This window comes from Poecilia formosa, unplaced genomic scaffold (assembly GCF_000485575.1).
Source record: "Poecilia formosa unplaced genomic scaffold, Poecilia_formosa-5.1.2 Scaffold216, whole genome shotgun sequence".
NCBI classification, from domain to species: Eukaryota; Metazoa; Chordata; class Actinopteri; order Cyprinodontiformes; family Poeciliidae; genus Poecilia; species Poecilia formosa.
Window position 1 is genome coordinate 910,617 of NW_006800155.1, and position 17,940 is coordinate 928,556.

General features: G+C 44.5%; 1 protein-coding gene across 1 annotated transcript; it reads right to left on the bottom strand.

Annotated features, from left to right (window-relative positions):
- Positions 1-1,152: 1,152 nt before the first annotated feature.
- On the bottom strand, positions 1,153-8,842 carry cyp26c1 (cytochrome P450, family 26, subfamily C, polypeptide 1). The gene is made up of 7 exons (XM_007568022.2): positions 8,765-8,842; positions 7,961-8,270; positions 6,065-6,289; positions 5,297-5,572; positions 5,060-5,218; positions 4,585-4,971; positions 1,153-2,438 (listed from the first exon to the last, which is right to left on the bottom strand). The coding sequence occupies exons 2-7, from the start codon at positions 8,165-8,167 to the stop codon at positions 2,094-2,096; spliced, it is 1,599 nt and encodes a 532-aa protein (XP_007568084.1). The 5' UTR covers positions 8,168-8,270; positions 8,765-8,842; the 3' UTR covers positions 1,153-2,093.
- Between the last annotated feature and the right edge of the window lie 9,098 nt (positions 8,843-17,940).

Sequence of the window (17,940 nt, forward strand, 5' to 3'; positions counted from 1 at the left end):
CCTCACATCATGTTGAAAGTTCCTGCTCTTCAGTCCAGCTGCTGCTTTGTTTCTTCTTCCCAAAGATTCATTTTCTTCCACATTTAGTCTGTTTTGCTCTCGCTGAATGAACTGATTCTGGGGAACCGAACTCATCTTGTGGATTTACGTGTCAGTTTCAGCCTGTGGGAAAAAATAAACTGGTTTCTTCTCAATAAGAGTTTACAATAACTTCAATAACTTGGCACCTTAAGACCATAATTACTGCATAATTGCGACTTAATTAGTTTTGTGGAACAGCTAATATCCAGCCTCTCTCAGATCTGGCTACTGCTGAGCAGGAACTGGAGCAGCGCCTGGGTGTGAGTAAAATCAGCCCCTCAGGTGACGGGAAGGGAGTTTCCAGAAGTTTTCAACTCCTGACAGGCACTTCCGAGGTGGCAACAGTCGGCGTTATGAAACCAGTTTAACTCCATCAAATTAGTACAAATAGCTGCTGGGAACTCCTTGTTCCAGTGAGAATATTTAGAAACAGCTGCTCAGGAGATCAGCAGGCCCAGTTAATCTGAGCTGCCAGTAATAAGTTTTAGACGAGGAAATGAATGTTTAATGTCTGAGGCAGTGAACACGGAGCGTTTTTACATCATCACAGTAAATAAGGCCATGAAGAGACGCCACTGGCTTTTAGCTCTGTGTTTTCTGTGAGCAGCTTAACGTGAGGTTAGTATTTAGCGAAGGCCTTGAGAGATTCCTCCCATGTCTTGGTTTTGGTTGAATTTACCCAGAATGCCCTGCGTTTGGAGCGTTATCCGGTCCACTTGGTGTTCACATATGCATTCTAACCACACCAGAATTCACTTCAACCAAACTGAGACTGAGGTTTGTAACACAGTTTGATGTTTTGGTCGCTCACACATCCACCTCTCCCCAAGCGAACCGGACATTCTAGGCAAACGGACTGGATTAAAACGGACTAAACAGTTTTGGTGTGAATGCGTCCTTAAAGGAGACGCCAAGTCAATCAGAGTCATCTCTGCAGAGGCCTGGCAACAAGACTGATTCAGGTTTGATGAACAAGAGTTGCAACTATAAGTAACATGATAGACACAAACTGGACCTGACCGGGCCTGGTCTGGTCCAGTTGAGATTTGCTAACTTGAATAAAAACTCCCAGAACTTTGTTTGGTATCTTGTAATTTAAATCGACTGTACAGCAGCTACATCTGATACTCTCAGTGAACAACAGGGACACAGTATATACAGACTCCTTAGAGTGGAGAAAGTGCTATCTTCTTCCATAAATCTAACATTTCACAGCGCCACTAGCATAGCAGGCTAACGGTTCTCCAACAATAACATCAGAACCAACAGACTGTAAATACAAAGATCCTAAAGGAGAAAACAGGTTTACGTTACAGGTTAGAGTCTCTACAGCAGATCAGGCCCATCTGCGTTTAAATACAGCTTATTCAGAACACTACTTCATTTAAAGCACACACAGAAACAGATCTATGAAACATTCATGTAAAAAAGAGGAGGACATTTTGAATGTACACGTTTTCTGAACTTGAGTTTCGTTCCCGACTCCGGCAGCAGCTTCCAGAGCTGAAGCGTCTCCTGAATCCAGAGAAAGTCTCTAGAAACTGTCCAGTTTTTCTGAACCGCTCAGGCTCTGGTGAGAACTGACTCCTGATCCTCCTGATCAACACCGTGCTCAAAGTACAGATGAAGCAGAAGAAGAAAACTCACCCAAAACCAGAACTGAGCTAAACTCTGAGGTTAAATACTCTGAAGGTTCAGATGAACTGGTTCACAATGATGTAGAAGTTAGAGGAGCAGCAGATCTTTTGCTCTGATGGCTTATTTTGATATGAAATAACTTAAATCTCATTTACAGACAGTAAGAGGGAACAAGACGTAGAGATCTGTTCGTTTCTGTACAGCTCTGAACAGAAACTTTAGCTTATGTGCTTTCAGTCCAACGAAGCGTCTGCAGGATAAAGGCGACATAAATAAATTAAGATGCATTTGGAGATGATGCTGAAGTGCTGCAGATGGCCTGGCTGGTGAGGTTTGATCCTTTGCTCAGAGTTTGTAGTCTCAGTTCTGTTCGTCTACAGCTGGTTGCTGTAGGAGAATCGTACGTGCAACCCGTTCACCGGGTGCACGATCGGTACCGTTTGCATTTTGGGGAACTCCTCTGAAGCAAGGGTCCATGTGCACGTCCCGATCAGCTCCACGGCCAGAGTCTTCAGGATGATGTGCGCCAGCTCCTTCCCGACGCAGCTGCGCACGCCGCCGCCGAACGGAACGTAGCTGAACCGAGACGAGCGCCACTCGTCCCGCTCCGGGCCGAACCGCTCCGGATCGAACTGCTCCGGACTCTGGAAGACCGCCGCCGTCTCATGGGTGTCCCGGATGCTGTACATCACACTCCAGCCTTTAGGGATCTGGTAACCCTGTGGTGGAAACGGAACCAGCCGTTAAAACCGAGGAGAGGAAAACGGAGGCGAAACGTCTTCAGTCCGTGTTCTGGGAGGTTTGGACCTTTTGGGTCAAACTGAGGTGTGAAAGATAAACTTCTTCATTTATCAGGAAAGTCAGGGCTGATCTTTAAGGGCTTGTGCAGATCTGAGGATGAAATGTGGATTTTAAACCAACAGATTTGATCTCATTATTGATGAAGGAAAATTAATTGTTTAATGAATCGTTTGTTCGTAGTTTGATTTGCTACATTTATTCACCATTATACACTTTTCACCAGTTCATGATCTGTTAAATCAACCTGTTAAGGGACTGCAGGGGGAAGTTAGCATGTTTGTTGCTATAGGAACCACATCTCTACTTTTAAAAGGTTAATTATATGTCACACATTAATGTAAACACAGCAATTTAAAAAAACAACAACCTTGTTTTTTGATCAAAAGTTTTGCCGTTAGGATGACGTGATTTTTTTTGGCCGTATCAAAATTGGTTTATTTCCTGAAACGGTGACGGAAAAACTTTTTTAGTCAGGAGTCACATGATCAACAACCAGATGTTACCACTGGCAGAAACCACGAAGAAGAAGACAGGAAGTAGTTTATGATGCAGCATGTTAATGACTCACCATGCAAACAAACTTGTTCACATGACATTTTAATTGTTTTGTATTTAATGGAAGCGCCGTGTTTGTGAAACTGTTTTTTACATTAATGGAATCCTGACAGTTTTTCACACGTTTGTAAAGGAAACGCAGCCAGAGAGAGAAAACCAGAGGTTTAGTGAAATAATGTGAACCAGTCAGAACTTCTGGTGACCCAGAGGTAAATCTGACTGGGTCTGAAGTTCTTTATGGTGAAGATTCAACCATCTATACCAGTTTGGAGATAAATTCAAAGCTAAGAACATAACGAGAATTTGACTTAAAAGTAGAAAAGATTTTTTTTTTATGTGAAATGTGATAAGAAGTGGATTGTTCTCAGTCTGTCACACAGGGCTGCATTCAAATAACAATAATAATATGCTTTGCTGCTTCCATTGAAGGTTTAGTTTCATTTGGTTTCTATAATTATCTCACACTGAACAACAGAATGAACCTTTATTATCCTCTCTAACCAGAGCCGCGCCTTCAGATCGGAGATTTCTCAGTAAAAGTTCAGCAGCTCAGCCTCTTGTTACTGCAGGAAAAGGTGCAGAAATGACAATTATCCTTTTGGCAATGGGGGCAGAAAATTGGGGGCATGTTGAGGTCAAGGAGAGGGGATGTAAGGACTGAGGAGGACTCTAGTCTGAACTCTAATCCTGCATGAAAAACTCAGCAGGTGGAGCAACAAAAGGCAAGATTTGGTCTAGAGCAAGGATTTCTATGAGGGCTCGCTTCAAGAGGATGAAAGGAAAATTAACTGATTGGTGGGAAAAATTAGACTAAGGCAGATTTATTCTTCACATCTGAATAAAATTGTAATGCAACCAAAATAAAAAAGCAGATTTATATGAGAGAAGTTAATTTCTTTTTTTTTTATCTAATTGTACAATTAAGTAGAAAAATTGGATCACAAAGCTTTAGCTACCCAAAATGTTTGCATTGGAAAACAATGGCGATTAAAAAAGACAATTGTGGAAAAATAAAAATTTAACTCATTTAAATGGGGAATTATTTTGTCTTTTCTTCATTTTCGTCTCTAACTGGAAGTGACTGCAGGTCAGAGGAATCAGAGCTTCATGGATGTGGGTGAAATGAAGCCTTCCATTAGTGCAGAAGCTTCGGTTTCAAAACGAGTAACAATGATCCAGAAATCACCTCTGAGATCAGTTCTGCAGTAAACGGATCGGTTCTGCAAAGACAGATTCTTGATGTTTGAGTCAGAGGGAAAAGGAAGGTCCAGGGTAGTTTTTGCCTTCCTCATGTCTTTGTTTTCCTCCTGAACCTTCCTGGTATCTTTTTAATGATCTCAGTCAGCAGCTCTCACTTCCTGAAAGTCTTTCATCAAATCTTCTTTGGACTTTGTCTGTTTTGAAGCTTAATGGACTTTAAACTGAGTGTTTTTCTTGTTAACTGTTGGTACTAAATGGTTCCTGAAAGAAGAATCTGGAGGTTTAGATGTGCTTTCAGCTCTGACTTACGTCTAGTTCGAAGGTCTTCAGGGCGGTCCGGTATCCGCCGGAGACCGGCGGCAGGAAGCGCAGCACCTCCTTCACCACACAGTCGATGTAGCGGAGCTGGCTGAGCTTCTCCAGACTCAGGTACGGGACGTGAGGCCGAGGAGAGCCGCCGTCCGGCCCACCGCTCAGCAGGCGGGTCGTCTCCGTCTCTGCGGCCTCCGGCTCGTTCTCCAGCTCACCGCCGGCCGGGTCGCAGCTCCGCTCCGGCTGACATCCCAGACCCTCGGCCTCCATCTCCTCTCTGGCCTTGTCCACCACGGCCGGGTGGCGCAGCAGCTGCAGCACCAGGGAGGTGGAGGCGCTGGCTGTGGTGGAGTGGGCAGCGAAGATCAGCTCCACGGCCGTTTCCTGGAAGGATGAATTTGGAGTTTAAATCATGTGACTTTGCTCATCATGACAGGAATCATCTCTCTTATCTCTCAGGTCTTCCTGGTACCTTCAGCTCCTGGATGCTGAGCTCCTGGCCTTGCTCCTTGGCACCGGACAGCATGAGGTCGAAGGCGTCCTGGTAGTCGTCGTCCAGCTGCTGCCGCTCCATCTTCTCCTCGATGATTTTCGCCATGTTGGCGTGGAGGATTTCTCTGGCCTTGATGCCCTGCAGACAGAAGTCCGTCAGAACCCGCCCAGTTCCCAGGAACGTCGGGGTCCAGGAACGATGGATGAGGTTCGGTACCTTGCGCAGGCCGCTGAACGGCGTGTCAATGGGGAGCGAGAACAGGTTGTTCATGAGCTGCTCGAAGGTCTTGGCCAGGTAGACGATCCGCTCCTCCTCCATCTGCAGGCCCAGCAGAACCCGCACGGCGATGCGGAACGTCAGCGACTTGGCGGCGCCGTACACGTCGATGGACCCGGGCTCAGAGACCCACTTGGCGATCTCCGCCTTGATGACGTCCTGCAGCCGCGGCAGGTAGGACTCCAGCGCCCCCCGGCTGAACACCTTGGCCAGGATCTAAAGCCAGACAGGGGTCAAAGTTCAGCTGGGTACTTTGTAATGTGTTTATGTTGTTTGTCTTATTTTTCAGATTTTAGTAGGACTGGGCAATATGGCCAATAAACAAATCACAATATAATCAATCAATATCGATAATTATCGATTAGTTTTTTGTTTAAATATCTAAAATATTAACAAACTGATGTTGTGACGTTTCCTATTTTATCCAAAGTTTTCACTTCACGTCGTTTTTTCAGCTTTTAAGCAAAATGTCGAAACCTTAAACTGCTGCTGCATAAGTTAATAAGCAGCTTGTTGCTAGGTAACCGAAGACTGAGGGAGTCAGTTGATATCACCAACCTAGCTTAGCTGGCTACGAGAGGTTTAGCGACTAGTCTTTCCTCTGCCTACATCCCCCAGAATGCAGTGCGGTTCAGTGAAATGATTGAATATTCTATCCTCTCTAGCCCCTCGGCCCCCTGTAGGTCCGGCCCTGCGCCGACGCCTCACCTTCCTCTTCCTCCGGTGGATGTCTCCCACAGAGTTGACGAGTGTGTTTGGCCCCAGGATGATGCGCGTGCTCTGGGGCCACTGGGTGCACACCAGGTTGTGCTCCCCCAGCAGGATCTTGCGGATGTTTTCGGCGCCCGTCACCCGGATGAGGGGCTTCCCCAGCAGGTGGGTCTTAAACACGTTGCCATGGCGTTCCCGCCGCGAGATGTGGAAGTTGGAGCCCTGCAGTGGGAACCAGGACAAGGGGAGATTGGGAAAAATATTTCAGAAAACTAAAAAAGAATTGATCTTGTTTGTGTTTGGACTTTTAGCTTCAGTTATTTTTCCATTTTGTTTAGTTATTGCCATTGTTTGTGTTTTGGGTTTGTCAGAGTAAACTGCTCAGGTTTCTCCTCCTCCCTTCTTTTTCTCTTTTCCCTCAGCTGACCATTGGCTCCCCATCCCAGCTATTTTTACTTCCTCGGTTGCCTCTGCCTGCTCCCCTCCAGCTGCATCCTCTCCTCGCTGCAGAAATATAAATCTTACTGTTTTTTTTAGTTTATTGTCTCTTATAAATTATAAATATTCTAACTTACAAGTATTTTTTCAGCAAGAAAAATCTTGTTATAAGTAAAATAATCTGTCAGTGGAACTAGAACTTTTTAATCAATATTAATAAATTATTGGCATAAAACAAACTTCTATTTCTTGCTGAAAAGTCACTGAAATACTTGCACTAGAAACTGGACCAAAGGTATTTGCAGTACTTTGTGTTTTTGCAGAGATTAGCTCTTCTTTCTCCCTCAGTGTTTAAGCTCCTCTCTCTCTTCCTCTCCTTGCCAGATCCTTCTCTCTGCTCCTCTGGACTCTTCAGCTCACAGGTTTTCTGCTGATTTTTAATTAAACTGTTCTGGTTTCAGAGGTTCTGTTGCACCTCTGAATAGGCCCACAGCCTCACAGATCCTCCACCGTGCTCAGCCATGACTGCATCACTTATTTCAAACCCTAAAATAGCCCATCTGACCAGGGACCATGTTCTGTTTAACCAGCTCCACATGTTTACATCTGAGACAGTAGGAAGGAAAATGATTTTTCCTGACATGTTTTCTAACCAGCTGGTTGCCATGGAGACCTGGTGACCCCAGAATGTCTGTTTTCTCCTCAGAGGTTTTCTTTATTCACTTTTTCCTTCCAGCCTCTTTGATCTCAGGTCCAGATCTTTAATTATTGCTCTGACTGGTTGGAAAGTCTTGCATTGTAATTTTTATTTTCAGACTTTTTGAAGTATTTTTTGTTTGAAGGCTAAGAATAAATGAATCATGGATGTCATATTTATTCTCCAGGGAAGCAGAAAGTTAAATGTTCCCAGATTCTCACATCAAACTTTAACGCATAAATTAAATAAAATAATTGATGGATGCATTTTTTTTAATTATCTTTGTTTTTACTGCTGGATTAATGCATTAAATAAAAGACTGGATTTTCCAGGTCTTCTCCTCAGACTCGGGATCATCCAGTTCATTGGTATTAAAGTGAGAAAAGAAGCAAAGTGACAGAAAAACAAGTGAAACCTGTCAGCGCTTTGCTTTGATGCGAGCTGGAAATTCAGGAGAAACTTAATGAAGGGAGAAAAAACTGGAAATGTGAGAGTGACGCGTAAAGTGAGACTGGGTCGGTTTCGTTTTCTGCGCAGGATGGAGGGATGGAGAGAGGAAAGAGAGAAGAACCGAACTGAACCGAAAACTTCCAGTTCTTGCTGCCCAGAGACAGAAGTCAAGTCCGCACATGTTTCTGACTGAACCTGGACAAGAAGCTGCCGCTCTGGAAGCTTCCAGCGGCTCTAATGATGTTTAAATAAAGGCTGAAGTTTGACGCCTGGTTCTGGGCTCAGTGGGAGCTGAAGGAGTTTCTGACCTGGAAGAGCCAGTGGAAGGTCTCCCCGACCAGCGGCCAGCCCATGGAGCCCCGCGGCAGCGGCAGGCTGCTGTCCGGGTCCCGGGTCAGGCTCCAGCGGAGGCTCCACAGCTGCCGGGTCAGAGCCAGCAGCAGCAGCGCCGACAGCACCGAGGTGAGCGCGGTGGCCAGGGCCGACAGGACCCCGAACTGGGCCAGGGGGAACATCTCTTCCGAGCGGGTCCACTTCCCAGCATCCACCTGCGGCAGCGCGGAGAGACGGAGTCCGGCGGCGGCTCGGAGCGGCTTTATGTCCGCAGTGAAACTGAAGCTGGAAGGAAACAGAGTCACATCAGCTTGGAGCGAAATTTAATGAGAAAAAAATAAAAACGAAAGAAAAAATTCATTTAAACTCTGGCTGAACTCAAGCTGCACATGTTGCTGAATGTTTCCCGCTCAGCCGGACAGGAGAGGAAATCATTGAGAAAAACGTCATTAAATCAATCAGGTTGGATCTCCTGCAGGTTTCATTACAGAGGAATCCTTCTGATAAAAACACCCACCTGTGACGGGTCGACCCTCCATCAGGAGCTGTCAGCTATTCCAAACACTTTTACGGTCTGCCTGCGCCGGCTTGTCCGTGACGCTGCGCGCCTTTATGGGTACAGTTTGGGGGCTCAGCCGCCCCCACCCGCGGGCCCGGGCGGACCCAATAAATCCGCTTTAAAAGCTGCAACTGCTGCTGGCTCTGAGCCACCTCAGAAAAGCTCCTATTAAGTCCTAAAGAGTTCTGGCTGGTGTCGGGTTCTGATCCAAAGAGCTTACCTCCAACACGAGTCTCCTCTGCAGACCCAGATCCTCCTCTGATCCTCCTCAGATCCTCCTCTGATCCTCTGGTTCTCCTCTGGTTCTCCTCTGGTTCTCCTCTGGTTCTCCTGCTGCGGCTCCAGCCTGGAGGTTCCTGCAGCCGCGGCGCTGCAGCGGCTTTATAGGCGCAGCGTCGCGGCGCAGCGGTCCACCTTCAGCTGCTGACGTTGCTAGGAATGTTAAACAGGCTGTTCATTCAGAGAGAGAGAGAGAGAGAGAGAGAGGAGGGAAACCAGGAGCAGATCAGCAGCGTGCGTGTGCGTGTGCGTCAGAGCGAGGCTCAGGTAACCAATCAGCGCAGATCCGCTCTCAGTCCGGCGCAGACTTGGTGCTGCGGTTTCAGTTCGGCGCAACGCTGCGGACTGCGCCTTTAACTCCTTGCGCAAAATGTGCTGAACCCTAAAATAATTTCTTCCTTTCTGAGTATAAATTCATTTATTTTATCATTTTATAAAATCGAACATTTTAATTCAGCTCGGCTCATCTGGGTCTTTTTTATCCAAAGTTCTGCGTAAAAATCACCGCACACTGTTCTTTTCTACGTCAGACTGTCGATCTCCACATTATGGTAATAATTAAAATAATAATGGTAATTATAATAATTATTATTACTACAGAGGCTCTGATATTAAATTCCTTTGCAGCTGATGAAACCAGATCCGCTCCGGTTCTGCTGCTGCAGATTCAAATTATTTTTAATTAGTTATTAAAATATTTTCACAGTAAATGTAAGATTTAATTCAGATTTTCATTCGTTTCCATTTCGTTTAAATGATTAAATCCCGGCATGCAGCGCGGCATGAAATAAAAAATATACATATATATTTATTATTATTACATATATTTTAGTTCGTTTTTTCCTGTCCGTCCTGCTTGAACTCGGTAATAAACATATTGAATTTAATTTTCCTCTCTGATCCGCAGCCTGCTGAATGCGGGGAATCCCCGCAAAATCCAACATCTCAGGTTTCATCCAAAAGTTTCACATCAGCCTTTAACATGGAGCTGAATGTGGATCCATATTCAGTTATCTTATTATATGTAATTATTTATTTTAATTATTTGGATTTTTGAGGATCTGCAACACGACCGGAACTGAAACGGTTTCAGATTTTAGGATTTCAGTTTGACATAAAAAACCAAGAGATGGTTTTATTATTACATATTGATTTATTTTATATATATTCACATGAACAACATGTTTCTTTTTTATATATTTTTACCTAATTTATTAATTAAATCAAAGTGAGTCAAAGCTTCGTTTAATTCTTTTGTATTTTATTTAACCCACATAATCAACATATCATTTTTAAATTGCTTAAATAATCTCTTTATTTTTTTATCTGTTTATTTTCTATTTTCACCATTTATTTTTTATTCGTTTGAGAAACATTTTTGAAATGATCCGTTTTCTTAATTTTTCCTTCTGTCCTGGAAAATAAATATTAATTTCTTAGAAACTTGTTAAAATAAAGGTTTTTATTTGGCTGCAGAATCATTTTAGTAATGGCGGTTTTCATTCCACCATAAATAAAAATGTTGGATATTTAATTTTTTTAAATTATCATGATTTTCCTGTACACACTTTGCTCTAAACCTTAAACCTTCAGCTGCTCCGCTTGGAAATTATTTATAAAATGAAAATAAAATTCATCTCATTTATTCACGTCACGTTTAGAAAAAACTTGGTTGTGTTTTTGTCCCCATCATGTTCAGAGTGGAGCCTCGGCCTCATGTTTTCCCTCCAGTTCATCCATTCATCGCTGCCCCTCCCCCTGCTCCTCTTCCTCAGTACTCAGCCTTCATCAGCCGCTGGGATCATCATCATCAGCAGCAGGGAGACTTTTTAAGGAATCATCTTCATGATTCAGGTGATTCAGACTCTGATGCTGCTGATGCATCAGCTGCTCTGATCAAACCAAACACATCGACTCATTTCATGGAGAAAATCCTAAAACATCGGCTGGTTTTAGGAATTATAAACATTTTATCAACCTGTGACTCTGAAACTCATCCATCCATCAGTGGGTTTTTTATTATTACATGAATGTTGAACCAGGCTGTCAGCAGAAGCATCGGTTCCTGGTCAGACTTTTTAACACTTTAATGCTTCATTGGAAGTTTTGTTTCTGTTTTCCCAGACGGATTTTCCATCCCAGGGAATCTCATCAACAGATCCAGGTTCTGATCTTCACTTGGATCTCGAGGTTTTTCCAGAAGATCAGTCGCTCCACAGTTTTACCTCCAAGGTAAGAAGTAGCAGATCCAGAGCTTCAGATCCAGTCTGGTTCTCCAAACCGAAGGGAACGCTGAAACTCCTTCAGTAAGACTGACCCGAAAAAACAAACCTGCTGATTCAGCTGAGTTTGTTTATAAACAGAAAAAAATGAACTCATTTTCTCAGTTCAGATGGAGAAACCAGCTGGTTGCATCGAGTCTCCAGCTGTTTCTGCTCCTGAAGAAGCACAGGGCGACAGTGGAGAGGAACCGCTGGAAATGAACAAGATCCAACGTGAGTTCTGCCTCTGACAGGAAGTCAATGATCCGAAGCTAAAAGCTACTTTTATTTTATGCTTTTTTACCCTTTTTACGAACCCAATTTAAAAAAGCTGCAGATGTTTGTTCTTCATATCCGACACATTTCCAGCCAGCAGGATCGATGGAAGCATCAGAGCTTCGATCTGTGATCAGCTGGGATCCAAAGGGCTCAGATTAGGGGATCAACCAGGAGAAGAGATCTGCTCAGAAGCGTTTCCTGTCCTGTTTGTCCCGTCACACCGCTCCGCTCCATGGGGGGCAGGTTCTGCTCGGACGCGTTAGCTAATCCGGTCCGGAGCTTTTAAAAGCTTCTGTAACAGACGTCAGTCCTGCGGCGCCTCGGGCCGATCAGAGCTCCGGTTTCAGCCTCCGTCACCATGGAGACGGACTCAAAACCCAAATAATCCCATCACATTCCTTCAAAATAAAAGAACAGGCCTGGGTTTAAACCCATCCTGATGTTTTGACCCACCTGAGCTCAGAGGATCAGATCTCCTCTGAAAACCTTCATCAAACTCCTGGGATAAAAACAAAGAAGAAGATCGTCTGCATAGAAGGTGAATTTAATCCAGGATGGATAAAAACAACCAGGTGATCGATCATCTCTAGTCGCTTTAAGTTTATTTTTTTATATTCTTCAGTGATAAAGGAGGAGATATAAGTAGATCACAGCATCAAAGCATTACTGACATAAAATACCCACTTCTTTACTTTTCCAAACACACCAGTAAGAATGTAACTTAAAACTTTGGCATCAAACAAATCAGTGAAATCTGATTTAAGGCATCAAACGTTTGTATGCAGTGATTTTAAATATCTGGATTCTATGTAAAATAATTCAGTCCAGGTTCAACTAATCTGTTGGAAGGAGGGACTGAAACATTATGTTGTCATTTTATGATTTGTAGAACATATTGATATTAAACCCAACCTGATCATATTTGTCTCTAAAACAGTCAGAAAGTCTTTTAAATCTTGAGTTACAGAAAGAGCAGGAAGTGTTTGATGTACAGTGAATATTTCATGGATGGACTCTGTGCCGGTTCTGACCGGGTCTCGGTGTTCACAGACTCACCTGGTCAGAGCTGCTCTTGACCAATAAGAACTGGAACTTTGAACATATTTGATGTGTATTTGCTTGATGATTCTCATGGTGACATTTGACAAAATGTCATGTTTATTTCTGAAATGTGCGATACTTGTCAAAACGATTGAATCTGATTTTAACCAGTTGCTAATGTTTGTCTGTGACGTCTGTAACGTACCAGTTCAACCATGAAGGAAGCTTCAATGTGAACAACAACCCTGTGGGGAGCAGCGGCAAGAAATAAAATGTCTGAATTGACCAACACAGACCAAACAGCTTCCTCCACTGCTGTTGGTAAAACTGCAGACAGACTGAGATTCTCAACTTCAACCAGAGAAATTGAGCTCAATGGGAGAAATCCAGATGGAGAACTGAAGGAGATGAGAATTGAGCGGGATTGTGTAGGAAGGCTGTGAAATGTTTTATGACATGCAGCTAAATCAGCGACTCTTTGACATCAGATAAAACCTGAGGATGGTGAATTAAAGCTGGAGGCTCGCTTGGACGTTCCTCTGGTTGTAAACGGGGCGTGGCCTCACAGAGGGTCCATGTGGAGATGTGTGTGTTCTGGTTGAGGTGTGTTATTAATATGAGGAGCGACGCAGACAGAGAATGCAGCAGCGCAGACAGATGGAGGCGTGCAGCAGCACGCCGAGGAATCCTGCAGCCACCAACCGATTTCCATCAGATGCTACAAGAAACATCTGAGACAAAAACCCACAGAACCAAACCAGGTCCACCTCACACTGATGAAACACACGCTTCAGGTGTGTGAGGACGGCGGCCATCTTATCAGGCTGCAGATCAGCTGCTGAAGTGTGTGTTGGTGTGTGTGTTTGCAGAGTAGAAAGTGCTGTAATGTAAACACAGGATGAGCTGCTGTCAGCCTGAGGCGGCGCAGCTCTGACAGTCTGAAGGCCTTTCTTTGATCTGCGACTGTGAGGACGTGCAGGAACAAACCGGAGTGTGTGCTGATCTCAGGTGTGTGTATGTGTGTGTGTGTGTGTGTGTGTGTGTGTCAGAATGCAGTACGGTGAATTTGTGTAATTAGACAAAGTGAATTCCTCTCGGGGTCAGAGTTGTGTCCTCAGGTTTGATGCCAACAGAGTCTGACAGCTGCTACACTGCTGCAGCTTCACCTCATGCTACCTGTCACACACACACACGCACGCACACACACACACACACACACACACACACACACANCACACACACACACACACACACACACACACACACACACACACCTTTCTACACTTGTTCTGAAGATTTTCTTTGGACGTTGTCTCCTTTCAGTCGTTCAGCTCTGAATGCTTCCAGCATTAATTGACGTCTTGAACTCGTCGTCGTGGTGACAGACGGAGTGTCTGCTTTAAACAGCAGAAAGTTCTCCTGGCTCAGTGCCTCTGTGTTAACCTTTGACCCTAACGGATGGAATGACTGACAGAGCTGATGAGACTACCATCAACTGTAGGTTCAGTTGATTCTCCTCTCAGTGTATTTGTGCTTAAAGCTTCTTTCTTCTCTCTCCCATAGAAAGTACTCCTGGCTCTTCTCTACAGTGTTTTCTCAATACCTCATGTTTGCGCTGACTGAACCTTCACCAGCTGCCGTCTGTCAGCAGAACCTTCACCAGAGACGTTTCCTTTTGGACTTCCTGCTGCCGGTCAGGAGTGGCCGTCTCTGCACAGCGGATATTTCACACCTTCCTTCCTGGAAACCGACACGGCGACAAGCAGCTGGAGGAGCAGAGGGAAAGTTTTCACCCCGTCGCTGCAGGCGAAGGAAGACGGATGAGAGACGGGAGACAACGAGGTGGAGACACAAAACATCAGATTTTATTCATAATAATGATACATTTTATTTAGAGGAGCCTTTCTTGGTATTCAAGGTCACCTCGTATAAATTTACATAAAAACAGACACAATATTAAAGGTCGTGATCAAAGTTACACCATAACTCTGAACAAACACAAAGTTTCTGCTGAGAATATCAGATCAACTGAAGATAAAACAAACTGAAGTAACTTTTCAGCAAGAAAGAGGATCTTAAGTCAATAAATCTTTAATACTGATGAAAAATGATCAGTTGAACTGTCAGATTATTTCACGCAGTTTTTCTATAAGTGAAATAATCTGCCAATGAAACTGGAACCTTTTCATCAATGTTAATGAATTATTGAATTAAAATAAGATCCTATTTCTTACTGGAAAGTTATTTCTAAGTTAGTTTTTTTAAAAAGTAAACTAAATTATTTGCACTAGAAACTAAACCAACGATGTAAAAATGATTTATTTTATATTTAAAAGTTGGATTCCTGAAGTTCTTCTAGATTTTACCTTTTTGTCTAAATAAAAGATGAATTTCCCTTTAGGTTCTGTAAATCTAAGTAAATTTATTTTTCTTGGTTCTAATGACTGAACAGCCGGTCTGCCTCTGACCCGGCCCGGTTGGACCCGTCTCGCCTCCTTTCCTCGTCTCTTTGATTCCTTCCTCCTTTCTCCTCGTCAGCAGCAGCCGACCTCTGGGGGTTTTTGTCAGATCTGTCGTCAGCGTCTGACTCCGTTATCTCCTCACATCGTGGAGGGGAGGATCGGTTCTTCTGGGTTCTTCTGGGTTCTTCTGGGTTCCAATGAGAATGAAAACCCGCTGGTTTATTCTGACAGCGCAGCAGAACTGTTTTCTTCCGTTTTCTGAATATTCTGCTAATATCCTAAAGCTGTGGAGACAGTAAGTGGTTTATTGTATTGAGAGCAGGAATGTTGATAAGGTTCAGCCTGCAACTCTCTGATTCCTACATTTATCAATTATTTTTACTTTGCGTTGAATTTATTTTATTTGCAGTTGGAATGTTCATCAACTAACAACTTATTATTATGAAAGTGTCTGAGTGTTTAGATGAAATAAGAATTTAACACAAATAAATGACAGAATTAGATAATGACGTGAAACTGAAAACCGTCCTCTGATGAATTCAGTGTGAATCTGTGAAAGTGAGGTTGTGTGTTTAGAGTTTTTTCTGCTTTTTGTTTTGACTTTGACTTGTTGGCTTCAACGGTTCTGACAGCCTTTATTCTGCAGAAAGGAAATCCGTTGGTTTTCCAAAATACCTACAAAACGTGAAGGTGGTCAAGCTTTGCTTTTTCTACGTAAAGCCAGAGAACGTCACAGAGACAAAACGAGTTTCAGTTTTTAGTTCCCAGGAGCTGGAGGGAGGCTCTTCATGTCTGAACGGAAACAAACTCGTCATTCTGACTGGTGGCAGAACTTTAGTGAAGTACAGGATGTATCTTCATGCAATCTTTAAAAACTCCTGCTGTTTCTAAAACTCTGCCTTTGTCATCACAACATGGCTCCTCTGTTAACCCTTTAACAGCAGAAGAAGCTCAGCAGTTCCTCCAGCTGTTTGCTAATTGCTACTGGCTAGTCTGAAGGAGCTGAGTGGGGAGAGCTGCTCTGTCAGGAACTGGGAAGCTGCGGCTCAGAGGAGGAGCTGCGCCTTGGAGGCGGGGCTAGGTCCACCCAGGCGTTTCGCAGCTGAATGGTTGCCATGGAGATTAAAGGATTTCCCAAATATGCATGAAAGAATCAGAGCAACACAAACTGTTTGTTTCTGATGAGGGGATAACATTAGAAGATCATGTAAACCTTAGAAAAATCGATTTTACTGCCCCTTTAATAGAAACACTGATTGTGAAATGTATTTTTTTCGACATTAGCAGGATATTGATGCAGTTTGACTCAGAGATCTGTGGATCTGTGTGGCTGTGAAGGCTGGCAGAGGGGAGGTAAGGCGAGGCGTTCTGGGTTTGACCCCCAGGGCTTCACCGGGGGCTGGGGGGCAGCTCCAGGACTACCGGTGGTCCACTTCCTTATCTTTCAGGCGGAGCGCCCCGCCGAGCCGGCAGGACAGGGTATCGGGTTCGGGCCGAGGCGAGGGGGTCGCGACCCCGGCTGGGAAAGGCGCTACTGTTCTGCTCCGCTCAAGCCTTTAAAAGAGAAGCCTGTTCTCTGGGAGGCAGCCGGTCCGACGCTGCACTCACACCAACCGGGTCAGAACCAGAACAACCTAAAAAGTCCTTGGTCGTCCAATAGCCATAAACGCTGCAGGCCAGATGTGTGACAGAACCACTTCCTGTGTGGTTTGTCCTCTTTGTCTTCCTTTGTGGCAACGTCCCGCCGCCACCAAGCGCCGGCGGTGTCACCAGAACCCAGCTGTGGCCCGAGGGCTGACATACCTGGCAGAGGGAAATGACCGCTCTATTACCTGAGACCGCGTCTTTGTTCGCTCTGATGACGGACTCAACAAAGGAGGGAGGAAGTGTCTTTTATGTGAGGGAAGAGTCCGTCCAGCCCTGCAGTCAGACACGCAGCCGGACCACCTGTCCCGGTGGTCCAGGAGCGTCCTCAGGCTACGGCGGTTCTGATCGGCCACAGGAGGCGTGCGGCCGGAGGTCAGGAGCCGAGGCGACGTCTCAACTCAACCACAAGGTGAGAGTTTACCTCTGCAGCCAGGTTTGGGTGGGAACCTGTCTGTGTTGCCTCATGGAGGCCAAAGCTGCAGGACGAGGAGATTCACCAATAAAACCAAGACATTTTAGGATTAACCTCAGAAACTTTCTAGAAAAAATACGTTTGTGTTTAAAATTTCTAAATTTTGAACATTTTCCACTGAGCATGAAAGTGTATGGTTTTGTTGTCTGACGAACCGTTTCTGATTTCATTTGTTGATGTTTTTTGTCATTATGTTGCACAAAAACCAACCAGTTATATAAAAAGTTTTATATTCCTGACAGAATCCCCTGGATTTTAGTTTAACTGTCCCGTTTCAAACTGTTTCTGGAAGACAAACAGGCCCCCAGCATCACAGACCCTCCACCGTACTTACCAGGTTGGTGTTTTTCGACATATTCATCATTATCTTCTGAAAAGGTTTATGAGTGTTACTGGTTTTCTGTGCTCCAGTTAAAGTCCCAGTAGAAAACTCCAGATGTGGGTCAGACTTTTACCCTCTGAATGAATCCAGCATCGGAGCAATGTGAGCTCGGCCCGGTTCTGTACCGTTTGAAATGATTCGGTTTCTGGTCTGAAACCCTTTGACTGGTTTCACAGACCTTCATCCCTCCAGGTTCCATCGATCTTTAATAAATCAGTTTTTAATTTCCAGATTTAAACTCAGTGAGAATGAAAACGTGAGAGAAACAACTCAGGATGTAAGTTTGTGCAGAAAGTGTTGCTTCTCTCAGAACATGAGCCGAACCTTCCTGTTAGCCTCTGCAGGTGAGTTCTCTCCATTGTGTCTGCTGAATCCTCCCGTTTCCTCCTCTGCTGCTCAGACGATCCTGAAGTAAATAACTCGGCTTGTTGGACCTTAATGGGTTTAATGGAGGGAACAGCTCTGCAGCAGGTCCTCCTGTCCTCCATCCATCATCCATCCATCCATCCATCCATCCATCCTCCATCCATCCATCCATCCATCCATCATCCATCCATCCATCCATCCATCCAT